Here is a 16,715-nt window from a genome sequence, read left to right on the forward strand (position 1 = left end):
AAAGTTAAATAGAAAGCCCTTACTAGCTAAGAAGGAATAGCGTTTAATAGCGGATATAGTTAATATAATTAATAAAAAATATTTTAAAATTGAAATTAAAGTAGTAACGAAACGACGTTTGAACGGAAATTATATAATAATATTTAATAAAGAAAGAAGACGTTAGTATTTTAAAAATTAAGTTTAAGTTACGTATATCTTCTATTAGGATATAATAATTGCTTTTAGGACGGTTTTAGTAATAGTTTATAGTATACTATAGATATTTATTAATAATTTCGAACCCGAAGTATTAGTAAAAAGCTTATTCGAAAAGAATAGTATTAATACTATTAGAGCGAAAGTATAGCGAAGGAAATATAGAAATAAAAGGGGTTCCCTACTATTTAAAGTACTAATAGTAAATAATAGTATACGCTTAATAAGGGATTCCCTCCTTTAAATAAGTAATACCTTCTATTATAAACCTTTCGAATGTAATATAATACTTTAATAATATTATAATTACTAAGAATTTAGTTATTTAGGCCGGTTCTATCCTAATAAGAAGGAGGCGTAGTACTCTACTATATTGAAAAGAAATACTTAGGAGTAATAATAATAAAATTAAAAGCTAATTACCCTTCTAATTAATAATCTAACTTTAGAAAGTACTTTCCCTACAATTGTAAAGGATATACTATAATATTGAATAATTACCTATTTGTAAGAACTATATATAGTTACACTTTAATAGCGTTTATAAAATAGCCGAAAGAATATGCCCTAAGACCTACGCTAATTATAATTAATAATATATTAGCCCTACATTAAAATTATTAAGAAGCTATTTAAGGAGCCCCTATAATACCCTAATAATTTTACCCCGAAGTAAAAAATAATAATATTAACGTCCTTAATACTATATTCGAAGATTTAGAAGTTTAATAATAGAAAGTCTACTCTTTTAAGAGCTATAATATTTATAAAAAGGAATATATAATACTTAAAGTTAAATTCGATAGAGCCTATACGAAGTATTAATAATAAATTACTAATATAATTAATATTATATAAAGGTTGAATTTTAGACTACGCTAAAAGTCCGCCGAACCTTGACCGTTTACTTAATAATTTTAAAAATACTATATTATAATATAACGAAATTGTATAATAAAATAAAGATTATATTTAAAATAGAGGACTATTATAATATTATAGCGATCTAGGAGTTAAGCCGGAGTGTAACTATAGGTAGTATATTAAATATTAAAGTATTTCGCTATTAAACGTTAAATAGTACTAATTAGGGGCGTATAGTGCTATATATTAATAAACGCTTTATAACCGAACGGTAGGACTATAAGTAAAGTAACGATTAGGTAATAATAAAATTTAAGAGAGGAATAGAAGAGGTAAGGGTATAATTAATCTATTTATTAATTTAGGATTCCAATCCCAATTCGGACTAGTAAACCCCCCTTAAAGAGATTGTATTAGGATTGAGGGGGAGAAATATAGTAGTAAATAATATAAACCTTTATTACCTAAACTAAGATATATATAGAAGAGAGAATCGGGGTAGCCGAATATTTTTAATACTAGTAGTTAACTACTGATTAATTCTAACTACGCTACGCGGCGAACTAATATAGTTGGAGAATATTATAAAAGGCGAATTTTATAGTATAATTGATTATATATAAATTATAGAATTATTATACGTTATATACTAAACGATAGAGGATAGAGCCTTTATTAAGTTAAATTATTAAATATAATTAGTAATTATCTATACCGAGGTTGTAAAGGAATTAACGGGAGGTAACGAAGGATATAGTTAAATACTTCTAAATATTAGAAAGATTAAAGAATTCGCTAATAAATATACTATAATCCTATAAATAATTTTAATATTAGAGGAATTAAAGGAAGTAATAAACTGGCTAATATCCTAATTAATTAAGGTTATAAATAAAATAGTATTAAAACGAAAGAGAAGAGTTGGTAGAAGGGTAAATTAGTAGGATAAGGATATAAGAGAGGTAATTAAATATATAAGGAGGATAATTCGCGCGTAGAAATTAAAGAGAATATTAATAAAAAGGCGGGAGTTGGACGAAGTGAAGTGGAAGTAAGATAAAGTTATATAATTTATATAGACGAAGTAATAGTATATATTTATAGAAGATATATCGAAGAATCCGAGGAAATTATAGGCTTTAGAATAATAGGGAAGAATGTATAGCTACTTACTATCTGAACTATTTAAAATATTAATACTATACTACGAAGGCGACGAGGAAGAGTTAAAAAACTACGAAAATAAAGTTAAAGTTTTAATAGAGAGGTTCTTTCTAATAATTAATATACCGACGGGCTACCTATTAGATTAATATATATAACGGGAGTCCTAACTAATAATAAATTATATAATTAATACTAATAATACAATAAAAATAATATAGTATATAGCGCTTAATAAAGTTCTAAATAGTAATTAAATATTTAATAAACTTCTTAAAGTATATAGAAGATAATTAATAGAAGTATTAGCGGTAGTAGTAATAGGGAGTTTTATATTCGGGTTATTCCTAGCGTAGTAGCGATATGCTAAAGTAGTAATATTAAAAAAACCCGGTAAAGTAGTAGTATAATGAAAAAAATGTAAGTACGTAGAGGTTTATTGCCCTACTAAATTATATTAAAAAAGTATTAAAGGTTATAACTATAGAATAATTTACTTTTGTAGCGGAGGAATATAAATTTTTACCCGAAAGCTAAATAGGGAATTAGAAGGGAAGGTTAATAAAATTCGTAATAAAAGTAGTTACGGAAATAGTATAGATAGCGTAAAAGCTAGGAATAATTATATTACTATTCCTCCTTAATTTTAAAGGGGCGTTCGACTAAGTAAATTATAGGTAATTCCTCTATACTCTCTAAAAAAAAGGTTACTACTATAATTTTTAAATTAGATTACAAACTTTTTATTAAATAAAATAAATGATTTCTATTTTAATAGAATAATATTAAGGGAATTCTATATAATTATAAGAGTATTATAAAACTCCCCCCTCTCTTTAATCCTATTCCTCCTCTTTATTATTATATTATATAAAGCGCTAAAGAGATTTAAAAATACCATAATAGTAAACTTTATAAACGATATTAATATTTTTGCTTTTTTAAGGTTAATAAGGGAGAATTATAATAAATTAGTAGTTGTATAGAAAATTTACTACGAATAGGCTATAAAGAAAGGAATAGAGTTCGAAGTAGTAAAATCGGAGTTTATCTACTTTATACGAATATATTAATTTAAATAAAAAACGGTTAACCTAAGGGCCTACTAATTAGTACTTATAGAATTAGTATAATTTTTCGGTATATAATTAAACTATAAATTAACCTATAGAATATATTTATAAATAGTAAAGAAAAAAATATTAATATAAATCTATATTCTAATACGGATTATATTGAAGACGTAGGGATATAGCTTTGTATGTACGTGCGAAGTCTATACTAAGGCAATCCGAATAATAATAACCTATAGTGTATTAATTTACTATACTCTAATAGAATTAATAGGAGAATTATACGAATTAGTATAGAACTTTACTATAATTTAAAATAATTACCTACAAATAATATCTAGCGTATATAAAATAGTATTAATATTTAATTTTGAAATAAAAACCTTCTACCCCCCTTTTAATTTTTATTTTAATAAAATAGTTTAGGCGTTCGAGGAACAATTCGCCTATTCCCTAGCCGTAGCCTTCGTACGGAGGACGCTAATATAAATTACAATTAAATTTTAAAATAAAAGAGTAAAGCGCCCTCTATTATTAATATTAATTAATAGTAGAGCAAAAGCTGAATAAACTATATAATAAGCCCTAATCGAAAATATATTAATATTATAAGGAGAGGTAAAGGACCCTATACTAAGAGAGAAGGAGAAATAGTTAAAAGAGGCAATAAGGAGAGAGTAAGTAGTAAAATAGTACGTAAAGGTAATTAAAGTAATAAGAAAGAGGAGGCGTTTAAATACTATAAAAGCGTCTATATAATTCGATAAAATTATATTATAGTATTATATATAGCTTAATATGAATAAGAATTTTATATTATATTACCTATTGAAAATTATAAGCTCCCTACTAATATAAATAAAAACTGGGAAGATAGGTTTATATATATTCCTTTTCGAGAGGAAAGTATTAGGCGTAACGATACTATTCTACCGGTATAGTATAAGTAAGGAAATATTCGAATATATAGTGTTAAAATACTGGGAAACGGAATATATATAATTATAAAACGAAAGTGCGCTTATATAACTAATAAACGAAGAAGAGCTTTATAATAAATTTAAAACGAATACGGAACGGATCCTACAATAGGCCTTATAATTAGGGAGGTTATAGGAATATAAATTAGTAATTAAAATTAAGAGAATAAAAGAAGTAAAAGAAACGTTAGAAGGTATAGATTAGTATAAATTAATTATGTATATAAAAAACCCGGCTAGGACTAGGAATTACCTAACCGAAGAGAAACTATATTAAAATTAATAGGAAGCCGGCTAAATATATATAAAATAACCCTAGAGAAATTAAATTATATTTAAACCGGTAGAATAATAAAAGATTAATTATTCTATAACGCTAAACTTAAATATTATATTAATAATAAGAATATTATAAGCTTTATTATTATTAGGGCTATAATCCTCCTCCTTGAAATCCTCTTCGTTGGAATTTATTTCCGAATCCTTAATATCGAGGGGGATACTATTAAATACTATCTTCTAATTGTAGTAGGACCGACTAAATAAAAGATTAATAACCGAACTTAAATTTAGAATATAATTATAAATATTATAAACAGTCTATTCAATACTAGATAATTATATAAAGAGGGTTAGTAAAAGAGTAGACGAAGGAATATTATAAAGTACTTATAATAGAAAAATAATTATTAAAACTATTCTACTTAATATAAATTACTATTATTCCGTCGCTAATATATTTAATATCGATAGTAATATATTCAATTTTATTGGAAAAGGTATAAATAATCTCCTTAACCTTCGTAATATAAAAACGAATTACAATAACATCGCTATAAAATATAGAGAAGTCTATAGAGGGATCGATAGTAGTATAAATAATAAACTTTCTCTTTTTTATAGAAAATTCAATAGTAATCGCCAAATTTAAAATTAGGAGGTCGCTAACCGAAGATAATTTAGCACCGATATAATTTATTACAACCTATATAACGGCTATCTTCTATACTTTACTAATAAGGGCCTTAAAATTGTAACCCTTAAATAGGTTATAGCCGTATAATACTATAACGGATTCGATAAAGGCGTAAATTAAAAGAATAAATTTACTATTAAAATACTCTTCAATCTTCTTCGCTACTCTATACTTACAATAAGGATTACTAAAATAAATTACCTTAAAAATTAAATATAATAATATTAAAGCGATAGAATAGAGACTTATAAGGATTTTATATATATTAGACCTAATTGAAAGCCTCCCTAAAAGAACCTATATCTTAGAAAATCTTAAGGAGGATATAATATAAATTATAAATATATATATTATACTAAATAAAGCCGTTAAAGGGCCGAAAATATACTATAGCGGCGCCCTTCTTATTAAGGTTCTCCTTAATAAGGTACTTCCTAACCTTCTCTAAAGTATTAGCTATAATAGGAGTATTATAATTAGTAGGAAGCGAATTAGTAGGGCCGGCGTTAAAAGTTACAACGTCTAATACTATATTGCCCTCTAAATTAATAGACGGAGCTACAACTTTTAACGCCTTTATAATAAAAGTCTTCTTAGCTGTAGTACTAGTATTAGGAAGTATCTTATAAAATATAGTACGAATATAATAAAACTAATTTAAAGTAAATATAATTGTAGGGCGGTAGTAGGTTCGGCTAGAAGGCGGATATAATGTAGTGGAGGTAGTAGCGTAGTATAAAGAAAAAAGAAAAGAAGGAAGGAGAGAGCTAGGTCGAAGTTTCCTTTAAAGGATTCTAGGAGGCTTAGGATAATATAATTAAAAAAAGATAGGATAAAAGACTACCAATTGCGGGGAGTTTATAATACAAAGGACGGCAATGGGACGGCGACGGGTTGGGGCCGGGCGATTATATATATAATATAAGTTTATAGCTTCGGTTATAATAGTGAAATTATATTAAGAGGATGCAAAATAGGAAAGGCACGGGGCCGATACGGCACCGTTACAATAGCGAAGCGGAGGGTTTTTATCCGGCTATAAGGTACGGTTTATCCTACCAATTACGAACGAAGTAATACCGTATGTCTACGGGGCGAACTATATATATAGTTAGCGTGTATAAGACTAATAATAATATAATGGGCGTAAATATTTTCCTAGCGATAGAATTTCGCTATATATCTAATTCCCTAATATTTATAGTATTATTAAACGTTATTTGAAATTTAGAACGATTCGTATAAATATATACCGCCGTTTTAAAGGAAGAGGTTGTCCTAAAGGAAGTATACTATTCACGAAGTAGTAACTTCCATTACAAATAACTTTCTATTCTCTCCGTTCCTTCTCTTCTAAAATTAAATTTTAATAATAGTTACCTCCTTCTTTTTATCCTTTACTATATTTATTAAAATTTCCGATATAATATAATTATTAATATTATCCTAGGGTATACCCCGGATAAGAACGCGTATAGTACTTATAGTAATAAAAATATCCTTATTAAGGATTTTTTTAACCTATATTTAATTTTACTAATACTAATTATATATAGACTTATTGAATATAATTATATAATCTCCTATTATTAATATTCTAATAGTCGTACGGACTATTAAATTAAATTTCGTTTTACTTAAAATCGTTATTAAGGCTGTTTTTATATTTTTATTCGAATAATTTATAAATTCGATAGTAATTATCGCTCGTTTAATTATAAATTACTATTCGAAGTTAAAAAGGATAAATTTCTTAGTAATAATAATAAATAATTATTAGAGGGTAATACTAATTTTATTTAAAATAGTTTTCGCTATAATATCGGCTTATTATTTTCGTACCTCCTAAATACCTTTTTTAATTTCTTTTAAAATATCCTTCTTTAAATTATCGAAATCCTTCTTAGTAATAAATTAGTCGGTTCTAACTTTATTAACCTCGGGTCGTACGGACCTACCTTTTCTAATACGTACCTTCGCGAATTCGAGAAGTAACTTTTAAATTTAGCGTCGGTCTTCGGTCGAAATAATATTATAATCCGCAAATTTATTCGCCTTAGTAAAAAACTTCTTTAATATTTTATTATCTTCCTCTATTTTGTCCGAAGTCTTTGCAGTGAGTACGGCTTTGGGGTTATTATATATTGAAATTTCTACGAGCGGGTTATAAACACTATTTTCGAGCCTACGAGTACCGCTATGGATAATTATCGGTAATAATAATATAACGCTATCGCTATACTCGTCGTAGGATATTGTGAAGGATGTAAACGACCCTCCTGAGTCAATTGCCGTTGTTAGTTTTCGTTTTGGAGCACTCCTCGACCAGAAATCGGCGTTTCCGGTTTCGGCGTCGTTTTTTAAGGGCTACGAATAGCTAATAATATTTATTATATAATTCAGATTATACGAATTATTAATTTACCTATTCGGACTTTTAAGAGTACTAGCTTCTTTCTAGAACTTTATTAATAATATATTATATAATATCCTTAATATCTATACAATAGCCTACTTTAATAACGTCCTAATCTTCTTAGAAACCTACAAAGACTATGTTAAATACGTCCAAAAGGTGTTCTAGCGCTTAATTAATATAGGCCTCCAGATCGATATTAATAAGTACGAATTCTATACGTAAAGAATTAAATATCTTAGGCTAATTATTACTCCGGGTAGTATTGAAATAAATCTTAAAAAGGTGGAAGCGGTTATAAAATAGGAAGTATTAACAAATATATACTAATTGTAATAATTCTTAAGATTTACAAACTTTTATAGACGGTTTATCGCCGGCTTCTCCTATATAAGTAAACTATTATATAAACTTACGAAGAGAATAATCGAATAGAAGTAGGATAAAGAATATAATAATACCTTTGAGGCTTTAAAGACGGTATTTATATTTATACTAGTATTGAAGATCTACGACTAGGAGAAGCCTACGGTTATCGAAGTTAATGCCTTAGACTAGTCGTCGGGGGGTACTCTTTCCTAGATATACGACGGCGAACTTTACTTAGTAGCCTTCTTTTCCGTACAATATTCGACGGCCAAATATAATTATAATATATATAATAAATAACTATTAGTAATTATTAAAACGTTGGAGGAATAGAGACTTAAATTAGAAGGAACTACCTAACCCTTTAAAATTAATATAGACTATAAGAACTTAAAAACGATTAGCACTACGAAAAAGTTTACCTTTAAATATATAAAATGATTAGAATTCTTATTAAAATTCAATTTTTATAATTAAATACTGCTTAAGATTAACGAATATAAAGCCCGATACCCTTAGTCGTAAACCTGAGCACGTTCTTAGGGACGAAATAGATAATAGGTTGAAAGCTAGATAGAAGCTACTTATAGATCCCGACTATTTCAATAGAGAATCTTTTAAGGATGACCGCTTAATAAATATTAATAGCGAAGGCTCTATAATGAACGCAATATTAAATAAGGGGGTACTTCTAGTAATTTGTACATTGGAGGATAGTTTCGAAGAAGATAATAATAAATTAGGTATTTATATAAATAATTTAGTAGATCGGACATACGCCAATTCCCTAATAATAAGCGATATTCGCGAAGCTATCCAATCCGGGATTCGTTAGCTAAAGTACTTCAAAAGAAAATCAAAGATCCCCTTTACCGAATACTATATAGCTAATAATAGAATTATATTCCGGAATAGGTTAGTAATTCCTCCTAACGACGAAAAAATCTAATTGGAGTTGATCTACCGTACTTATTTATTGGTACAAGGAGGTTACCCGGGTAGAAATAAAACGGTAGTATTAATACATTGGTATTTCTAATTAGGAATAGTCGTAGCGGTAAATGTTTACTATAAGGTATATATTCCCTATAGTAAGACTATAGTTACTAGAACATTACTAGTAGGATTTTTAAAGCTTTTACCGATACTATATATTCTTTGGAGGGACATTTCTATTAACTACGTAACCCTATTCCTTAAATTGAGGAGGGCGGGTAGAAGCGTTAAATACGAATTTATGCTAATTATAGTAAATAGGTTTATAAAAATACAATATTTTGTTCTTATAGAAAGATTATTAACGGAGGAATTAATAGAAAAGTTCATTAACCATATTTATATATTTTACAGCTTCCTAATTACTATTATATTTAATAGAGGTATTTAATTTATATTGGCCTTTTAGAAATAACTATTATAAAAATTAAGTATTAAGCTAAAGTCCTCTACCTTATACTATAAGGAAATAAATAGCCAAACTAAGAGAATTAATATTAAAATAGAATAATATTTGCGGATATTCGTTAATTAGGCGCAGGATGACTAGGTAGACTAATTACTTTTAGTAGAATTCTAGGGAAATAATTTCAAATTAGCCTCGATAGGGGTTACTCCGTTCTTTACTAACTACAATTTTTACCCTCGGATAGGTATAGAACCAACTATACTATTGCTTCTAAATATTACGGATATATAACGAAAGCAGATTTTCAACTCTAATTAGTTGATCGTATATTTTAAAAAGGTTTAGGACTTCATTAAAATATCCTCCTGATAAATATAAGAGCGTTATAAGGCGGCTATAAATAAGAAATGTACGGATACCCCTAAATATAAAGTCGGCGATAAAGTAATATTTAATATAAGTAATTACGCTACGGGGCGACTATATAATAAGTTAATACCCCGGTTTGAAGGACCTTTTTGTATTATAAAGGCTAGTTTATATACGGTAGAATTGGCTCTACCCTAAAATATAAAAGTTACTTATATTATTAATATGTTCTGCATTGAGCCTTATATTAAGGGACTCCCCAATTAAAGAGAATTAATAATAAACGTTAAAATAAACGAAGGTATAATCGTTACTAGGACGGATAATTTTAAGGAAAATAAGCGTTAGGAGTTCGATGAGCTATTAGATTACTAAAAGATTAATAGCTCTTAGAAGTATTTCATTAAATAATTATATTACCTGCTAAATTAGCAATTAGTTAAGAACTTTAATAGCTATTAAAAATTAATTTAATAACTTTACAACAACTACCAAGAATTCGGCCCTCTACACCCAAATTTTAAAAGAGGGTGGAAAATATAGTAAAAAATAAAGATAGCTTTAGAAGTTGAAGCCTAGGACCAACCTCTAATCCTAGCTATAATAATACTAACGGTAGATAACCGGTAAGTAAAAAGAAATATAAAACTAAATAATAAGTAATATTTTAGTCCCTTACAATTAGGGAGTAAAAAAAAGTACGAAACTAAGCTTTAAGTAATAAAAAAGAGGAGTTCAATTTGATTTATTCCATATACCCTAATTGAATGCTTTATAATATACCCTTTTGTAGGGTAATTATTAGCGGTACCGAGAGATAGTACGTCTTACGGCGGTTTTATATCTCCTATTCCCCTAGATAACGGACACTTATAACGGATAAGATTGGAAGATGAGAAGGATTTGAGAGACGTTAGTAGTATAATAATTGAGCGTTTAAAGAGAAAAATAAATTATAAGTAAGGAATTAAACGTACGAATTTTCCAATTTATACTAGTAGCGGCTACGGGCGTCCTACGTAAACCGCTATACTACAGGCGTCCCTATAGTACCCCTAGTAGGGTCAGTAATAATAAGAATTATTAAGGTTCTTTATATACAATAATTGGAGCGTTTTAAGCTGGTTTACGACGTACAGATGGATTGTTAAAGGTAATAATAGCTCTTATAGCGGAAGGGTTATATTTAGCAATATTTTAACTAGTATTCTACCTTTAAGCGGGAGTTAAGATACCCGGCGGGCGCTAAGTAGCTTCCCGCCTTAGTAAAAGTTTTGCTAATACCTAATTAGACGTAGCTACGGGAAGGCTGGGTGAGCCCTACTTTATTAATAATAAATATAATATTAGATTTTCGAGCGGGAGCATTATTTTGAGGGGGGGTAGTATTATAAGCATTATTGCTATATTCCTATATATAGATAGAGGGTACTGTACTACATTAGTATAGTTAACTGTACAACTACTTGAGTATAGTACAGTAGTCACGTATATACGTGCTGTAGTCCGTGTATTGGATCTATATACAAGCGTGCCCTATATAGTTCTTGTGCGCGTATAGGATTCTCTTCCTGTTCCTCGCACAACAATCAAAGTCTTACCTTAGTACTTGCTCGCGCCCCGTGACGATTGGAGGTTAGGGTTGAACGTTAAATAAAGAAGGAGGAAAAGAAAAGGAAGGGTATTAGATTTATAATTAATTAAAATAAAATAAGTTTTATTTACGACGATTTTATAAAAGGCGTTGGGGGTACTAAGTTTTAAATTAAAGTCCGAGATTGTAGTGAAGTTTAAAGTATAATAGAAATAAGGGATTTTATAGATAGTACTATACGAATTAATATATAAATATTAGGCGAAGGAAGGGATAGTTATACCGGTTGGGAGGGATTTTGAAATCCTTATTACTATAAAGTAAATGAAAAAATATTGCGGGTTCTAGGAGGCCCGGAGTTATAAAATTAAAAGAGGACGTATAGCCCGGAAATGGATTAGGGGAAGGGACTTTAGGGTTAAAAGTAAAGTTAATTAGATTAGGGCGAGTACGGTTATAATTAGAGGAAATTATATTAAATAATATTATAATAAGGAAGAAGGAAAAGGGAAATTAAGGAAGGGAATTGTAGGGAGGATTATATATATAGAGGAAAAGGTTTTTGTACTATTATATATAGAGGTAGAATTGTAGAGTAGGAAATAAAGGAACGGGGCGGAAGTAAATATAAATAGGGGTATTAAAGCGGAGGAGTAGGGAGGTAGATAGGAAGATAAGATAGGAAAGCGGGAGGAAGGCGGAGGAAGGAGCGGTAGGGGTTGAGGCGGAGAAGTAGCGAAGGAGGGCGGCGTTCTTAGTCCTATTCCTATTGTTCTTATTATTCTAATATTGGAATAATATAGTAAAGGAAGAGACGAAATCGGTTCGTTATAGCGGTGGGTAAAAACCGTTATAGTTGTAAGTAAAGTAGGAGTAGTGTGGAAAATCTACGGCCGAAATAAAGCTAGAGGTTTTCATCCGGCGGCGTTTAACGCCGTACGGTTTTCCCCTCTAGAGAACCTGGAGAAGGACCCTATGCCAATAAGGCACTATAGTTATATAGTATAGGGTAAAAGATTATTATTAATATACCTATTTATTATAGCCCGGGTAATATTATATACGGAGTAAAAGAAATATTCGTTGTCTGGGTTTGAATTTGGATTTGAATTTGGACCGGGGTTTTGATTAACGTTAGGATTATAATCTTCCATATTATTATTTATATTAATATTCTAATTATTAATATCATCTTCTTAATTATTATTCCTATTACAAATACTAATCTTGTATCGTTTCTGACTATTGAGGGAAGGAGTAATTGAGATTTATTGACCGTTACGAGGACAACGACAATAATTACGCTGAATTTAATTAATTTAACGGCGGGCTATAATAGTATCCGGAGAGTTTTATATAAAAATTATAGTTAACTATATTTAAAATATATTTAGTATTTTAGATATACCTAAAAATTCTTATAAGAAAGAAAGGAGTAACTAAACGTATAACACAATTTCAATTTTAAAACTATTTATTAATATTAATAATTCTCTGAAATTATTATACTTATTAAGGTAGTACCGGTACTGGAACTGGTACTAGAACTGGTACTAGGGAAAATACAGGGGCCGAGGCAAGTGCCGGGGCCGGGGCTAGGGGACTTTAGCGCAGTAGTAATATAGGGGGTACCATCGGTAGTACTATCGGTAGTAGTACTATTAGTAGTACTATAGGCAGAAATAGCTGTAGTAGCTACTCTAATAACTTATTAAATTCCTCTTCGCAATATTCGTATTAAAGTCGAGGTAGTAAAGGTCTCAGCGGAGGAGGACCTAGCGGTTACTATACCCATTATTATACCGGTCGCTATACCAGTTGCAATCGGTTAGGAGGAGGGGATAATTCAGTAGCATTTCTCTTCTCACAACAAGTAGCCTATTAATAATAGGATATTAATTATTCGGAACAAACTAACCGATATTGCCTAAATCGTACCTACAACCCCCCGCGGCTCGGATCGTAGTATTACCTATTATTAAGCATCCTATTTACCCGCAGGTAGTAAAACGATACGGCATATTAGGATTCTATTAATAGCATTTACACATTTTAAAGGATTTACCGTAAAATAAACAATACCGGTTAACTAACAAGGGAAACACTAAATAGGGATAATAGATATTTGGATAGAATATACTTCGCTTCGTTTATTACGATATTCCTGATATATTTATACTAACTTAATAGTATTTCGTTTGTTAATAAAGTAGCAAATAGGTTTATCTTAATCGCATTTCCAGTAATTCCTTATAAGTACATTTATAATAACAACGAAAAGAAAGATATATAAAGGTGGACCCTAGAAAGAAAGAAACCACTAGAAAAAAAGAAACCCCTAAAAAGGAGAGGAAATCCTCCGCACCTACAATATCGGGTATTAATAATATAGTGAATAGATAGATAGGAAAGGGAGAATTAATTCAATAAACGGGATCTAGAAAGGTAGGATTTAGAAAGTAGGATCTATATCTACTATCGAATTTACAATAATACCTAATTATAGGTTTTCGTTAATTTTCTTTCGGGGGTAGAATTTTAGGTTAGTAATAAGTAGGATAGTCTATCCAATAGTCCTTACGCGTATGAAAAGATAGTTTCGTTGACTTTCTTTCGAGGGTAGAATTTTAGGTTAGTAATAAATAGACTACTCTATCCAACAATCCAGCTCCCCCATTATAGGTTAGTAATTAGTAAGATGGTCTACCCAACAACTCCTTTCGAAGGTAGAACTTTAGGTTGGTAATAAGTAGAAGGGAGAGTTTAAAATTTAAAACGGGGGGGGGGAAGCGAAATTCTTATACCCCGCGCGGGCTAGTTTACCGGTCGGTCGCCGGGCGCTTATCACTTACCAGTCGCTTACTGGAATAGGAAAATTATCACCTTCTAATAATAGGCGTTTATAACCGTCGCAATAATTTATTTGGCGGTGAGCCGGGTATTAAAATTAAATTGCAGTAATAATATTAATATTATTATTAGAAGGTTGAAAGTCGAAGTTAAATAGCGGGAGGTTTATAACGTAAATAGTTAGCCAGTACGGGTGCTAGACCAATTAGCGGCAGCGCTAATACTAAATATTTACTAGCCGTCTATTAGACTAGTTAACTAACTATTATTTAGAAAAGGAAAAATCCAGTACATACAGGCACAAACTGTAATCGACACTATCCGCGAAGTAGCCAATTAGAGTATAGCTTGGTAAGACGCTCAAGCCAATACTAGGGCCGTACTACGGATCTAACCAATAAAAGCGCAAGAAACTTCAATAAAGAAACCTAGCTATAAACGAACCGTCCCTCAACAGTCCGTTCGGTGGATGAGGGTCATGAATGAGCCCCTCTGAGACAGTGAATGTCATCCACCTCTGAACAGTTGAAGCACGCTTCAATTACGGTATAGCTTTTTTCTTTAGTATAAATAATATAGAAGGAGGTTTTTCTTGTATAGGGATAGGGAGATTAATTGTGATAGAGTTTACTTGCCCGCACCCCCCAAAAACTTACACGCACCCACCTGGTCAAGTTGACGGCTATTATGTAAAATATGTCGTTTTAACTGTAAAAATCGTGATTTCTCATGTTATATATAAGGCTACCCAAGTAAATCCATTGTAAGTTTTGATCTTAGCGGATAAGTAAATCTAATAGCGCCAATCTAGTTAAGTAATACTTTTATGGTATTGTAAGCTCACAATAGCGTTTATTATCTACTTTAGATACTCATATTTAGAAGCTCTAATTCTAATGAGCGCTCTATTAACTCAAAGAGCTCGTTAGAGAGCTTAGATAAGGAGGAAGTAGATAATAACTTAATGGCATCCTCTCTCCCTCTCCCTCTCCCTCCCTCCTTGTCCCTCCCCTTGTCTCCCTTATTATTTCCCTCATTATCTCCCTCCTCCTTCTCCCTCGCCGTTTACTCCCTTGCCCTCCCTACCTAGTATTTCCCCAATTCGTCGTCTTCGTTATTGTCAATAACCTCAATATAGTTGCGTACCTCATCCTAGGCATTAAAATCCTCAATACTAGGCCCCTTCTTGTAGTAATAGTAATTACGGCGCGCTAAAGCTCGTATAGTACCCGGATTATGTAATTTACCCTTTGGTACGGCTGGTGTATAGGTGGCCTTACTTGACTGTAACCCGGCTAGTAGTATAATGAATATAGGTTTATTACCAAATGGCCCCCCTTATTTACGTAGGCGGCCTTTAAGCACTGCCTTAGCGGCTGGCTTAAATCTAAGGTATCTATTTATTGCATTTTAGTATAGGAATTAATATAGGGGATACCCGGGGTATAAATATTAACTTATATGTTGTTAATGGAAGTGCTAAAATGGATAGTAAACTTCCTTAATTACTAGGACCGTCTTCCCCTCTTTTAATAAAAGGGAAACCCTACCCGCACCCTAACGATTCCTACGCGCACCCTCCCCCACCCAGAAAAATGGGGCGGTCCAATTAATGACACCTGATGTTGTAAATCCTGTTTTTACCCGCGAAATTTCGTCTTTCTAATACACGCAACATCCCCTGTAACTTGGTCATTTCTTTCACTCTTTTTCACACGGCCAGTTGCACCGCTATTGTACTGCACCTATTAATTTGTACTACATCCATTTGCACTCAATATATTTAACGTATTTAATGGACGAGGATGGGGAGTTGGGTCGATACTAGGTACTGGGAGGAGAGAGTACGGCGGTGAGAGGAGGAGAAAATACGGATAGTACAGCGGCGAGGGGAGGTTCAGCAACGAGAGGAGGTACAGCAACGAGAGGAGGCACAGCTTACAAGGGTGGGTGACCCAGCTACGAATGTTACAGACATGGAAATTTACCGCCAAAACCCGATAATTTACATATCGGCTGACATAGGGTGCGCCTAGGAACCGTTGGGGTGCGGGTAGGGTTTCCCTAATAAAACCTCTATTTTATAGGTATAAGGTAGACTATATTAGGCTTTAGAGCTATTTGAATAAAGTTTAAGAGGCGTACTATGGAATTTTAACCGTTTAAAGGGTAGTATTGTATTGAATTTATAGTATTGGCGGTCTAAAAGATTAAGTACCTACGTAGATGATTTATACGGGCAATTACCTATCTACTCGCGGTTAACCTACTTAACCCGTATATATAAATTAAACTTAGTTAATTTATTTATATAAACTTTATAAGGGTAGTTTATATACTAGAGATAAGGCTTATATAGCTCAATCAACCTACTACGAACCGAAAAACTATAGTTCTTAATAGAGCTATTATTAGCTTCGTTTAATAATATGGTTCTTTATTTCTAATTAAAGTAAT

General features: G+C 30.9%; 2 protein-coding genes across 2 annotated transcripts; one reads left to right on the forward strand and one right to left on the reverse strand.

Annotated features, from left to right (window-relative positions):
- Positions 1-5,610: 5,610 nt before the first annotated feature.
- NEUTE1DRAFT_54148 (uncharacterized protein) lies at positions 5,611-5,850 on the reverse strand (the record flags this gene model as incomplete). The annotated part of the gene is made up of 1 exon (XM_009858173.1): positions 5,611-5,850. A coding segment is annotated over one exon (240 nt), but the record flags the coding sequence as incomplete, so codon positions are not given.
- A 3,283-nt stretch (positions 5,851-9,133) lies between these two features.
- Positions 9,134-9,427, forward strand: NEUTE1DRAFT_53438 (uncharacterized protein; the record flags this gene model as incomplete). The annotated part of the gene is made up of 1 exon (XM_009858174.1): positions 9,134-9,427. A coding segment is annotated over one exon (294 nt), but the record flags the coding sequence as incomplete, so codon positions are not given.
- Between the last annotated feature and the right edge of the window lie 7,288 nt (positions 9,428-16,715).

This window comes from Neurospora tetrasperma (assembly GCF_000213175.1).
Source record: "Neurospora tetrasperma FGSC 2508 unplaced genomic scaffold NEUTE1scaffold_81, whole genome shotgun sequence".
Classification (NCBI taxonomy): Eukaryota; Fungi; Ascomycota; class Sordariomycetes; order Sordariales; family Sordariaceae; genus Neurospora; species Neurospora tetrasperma.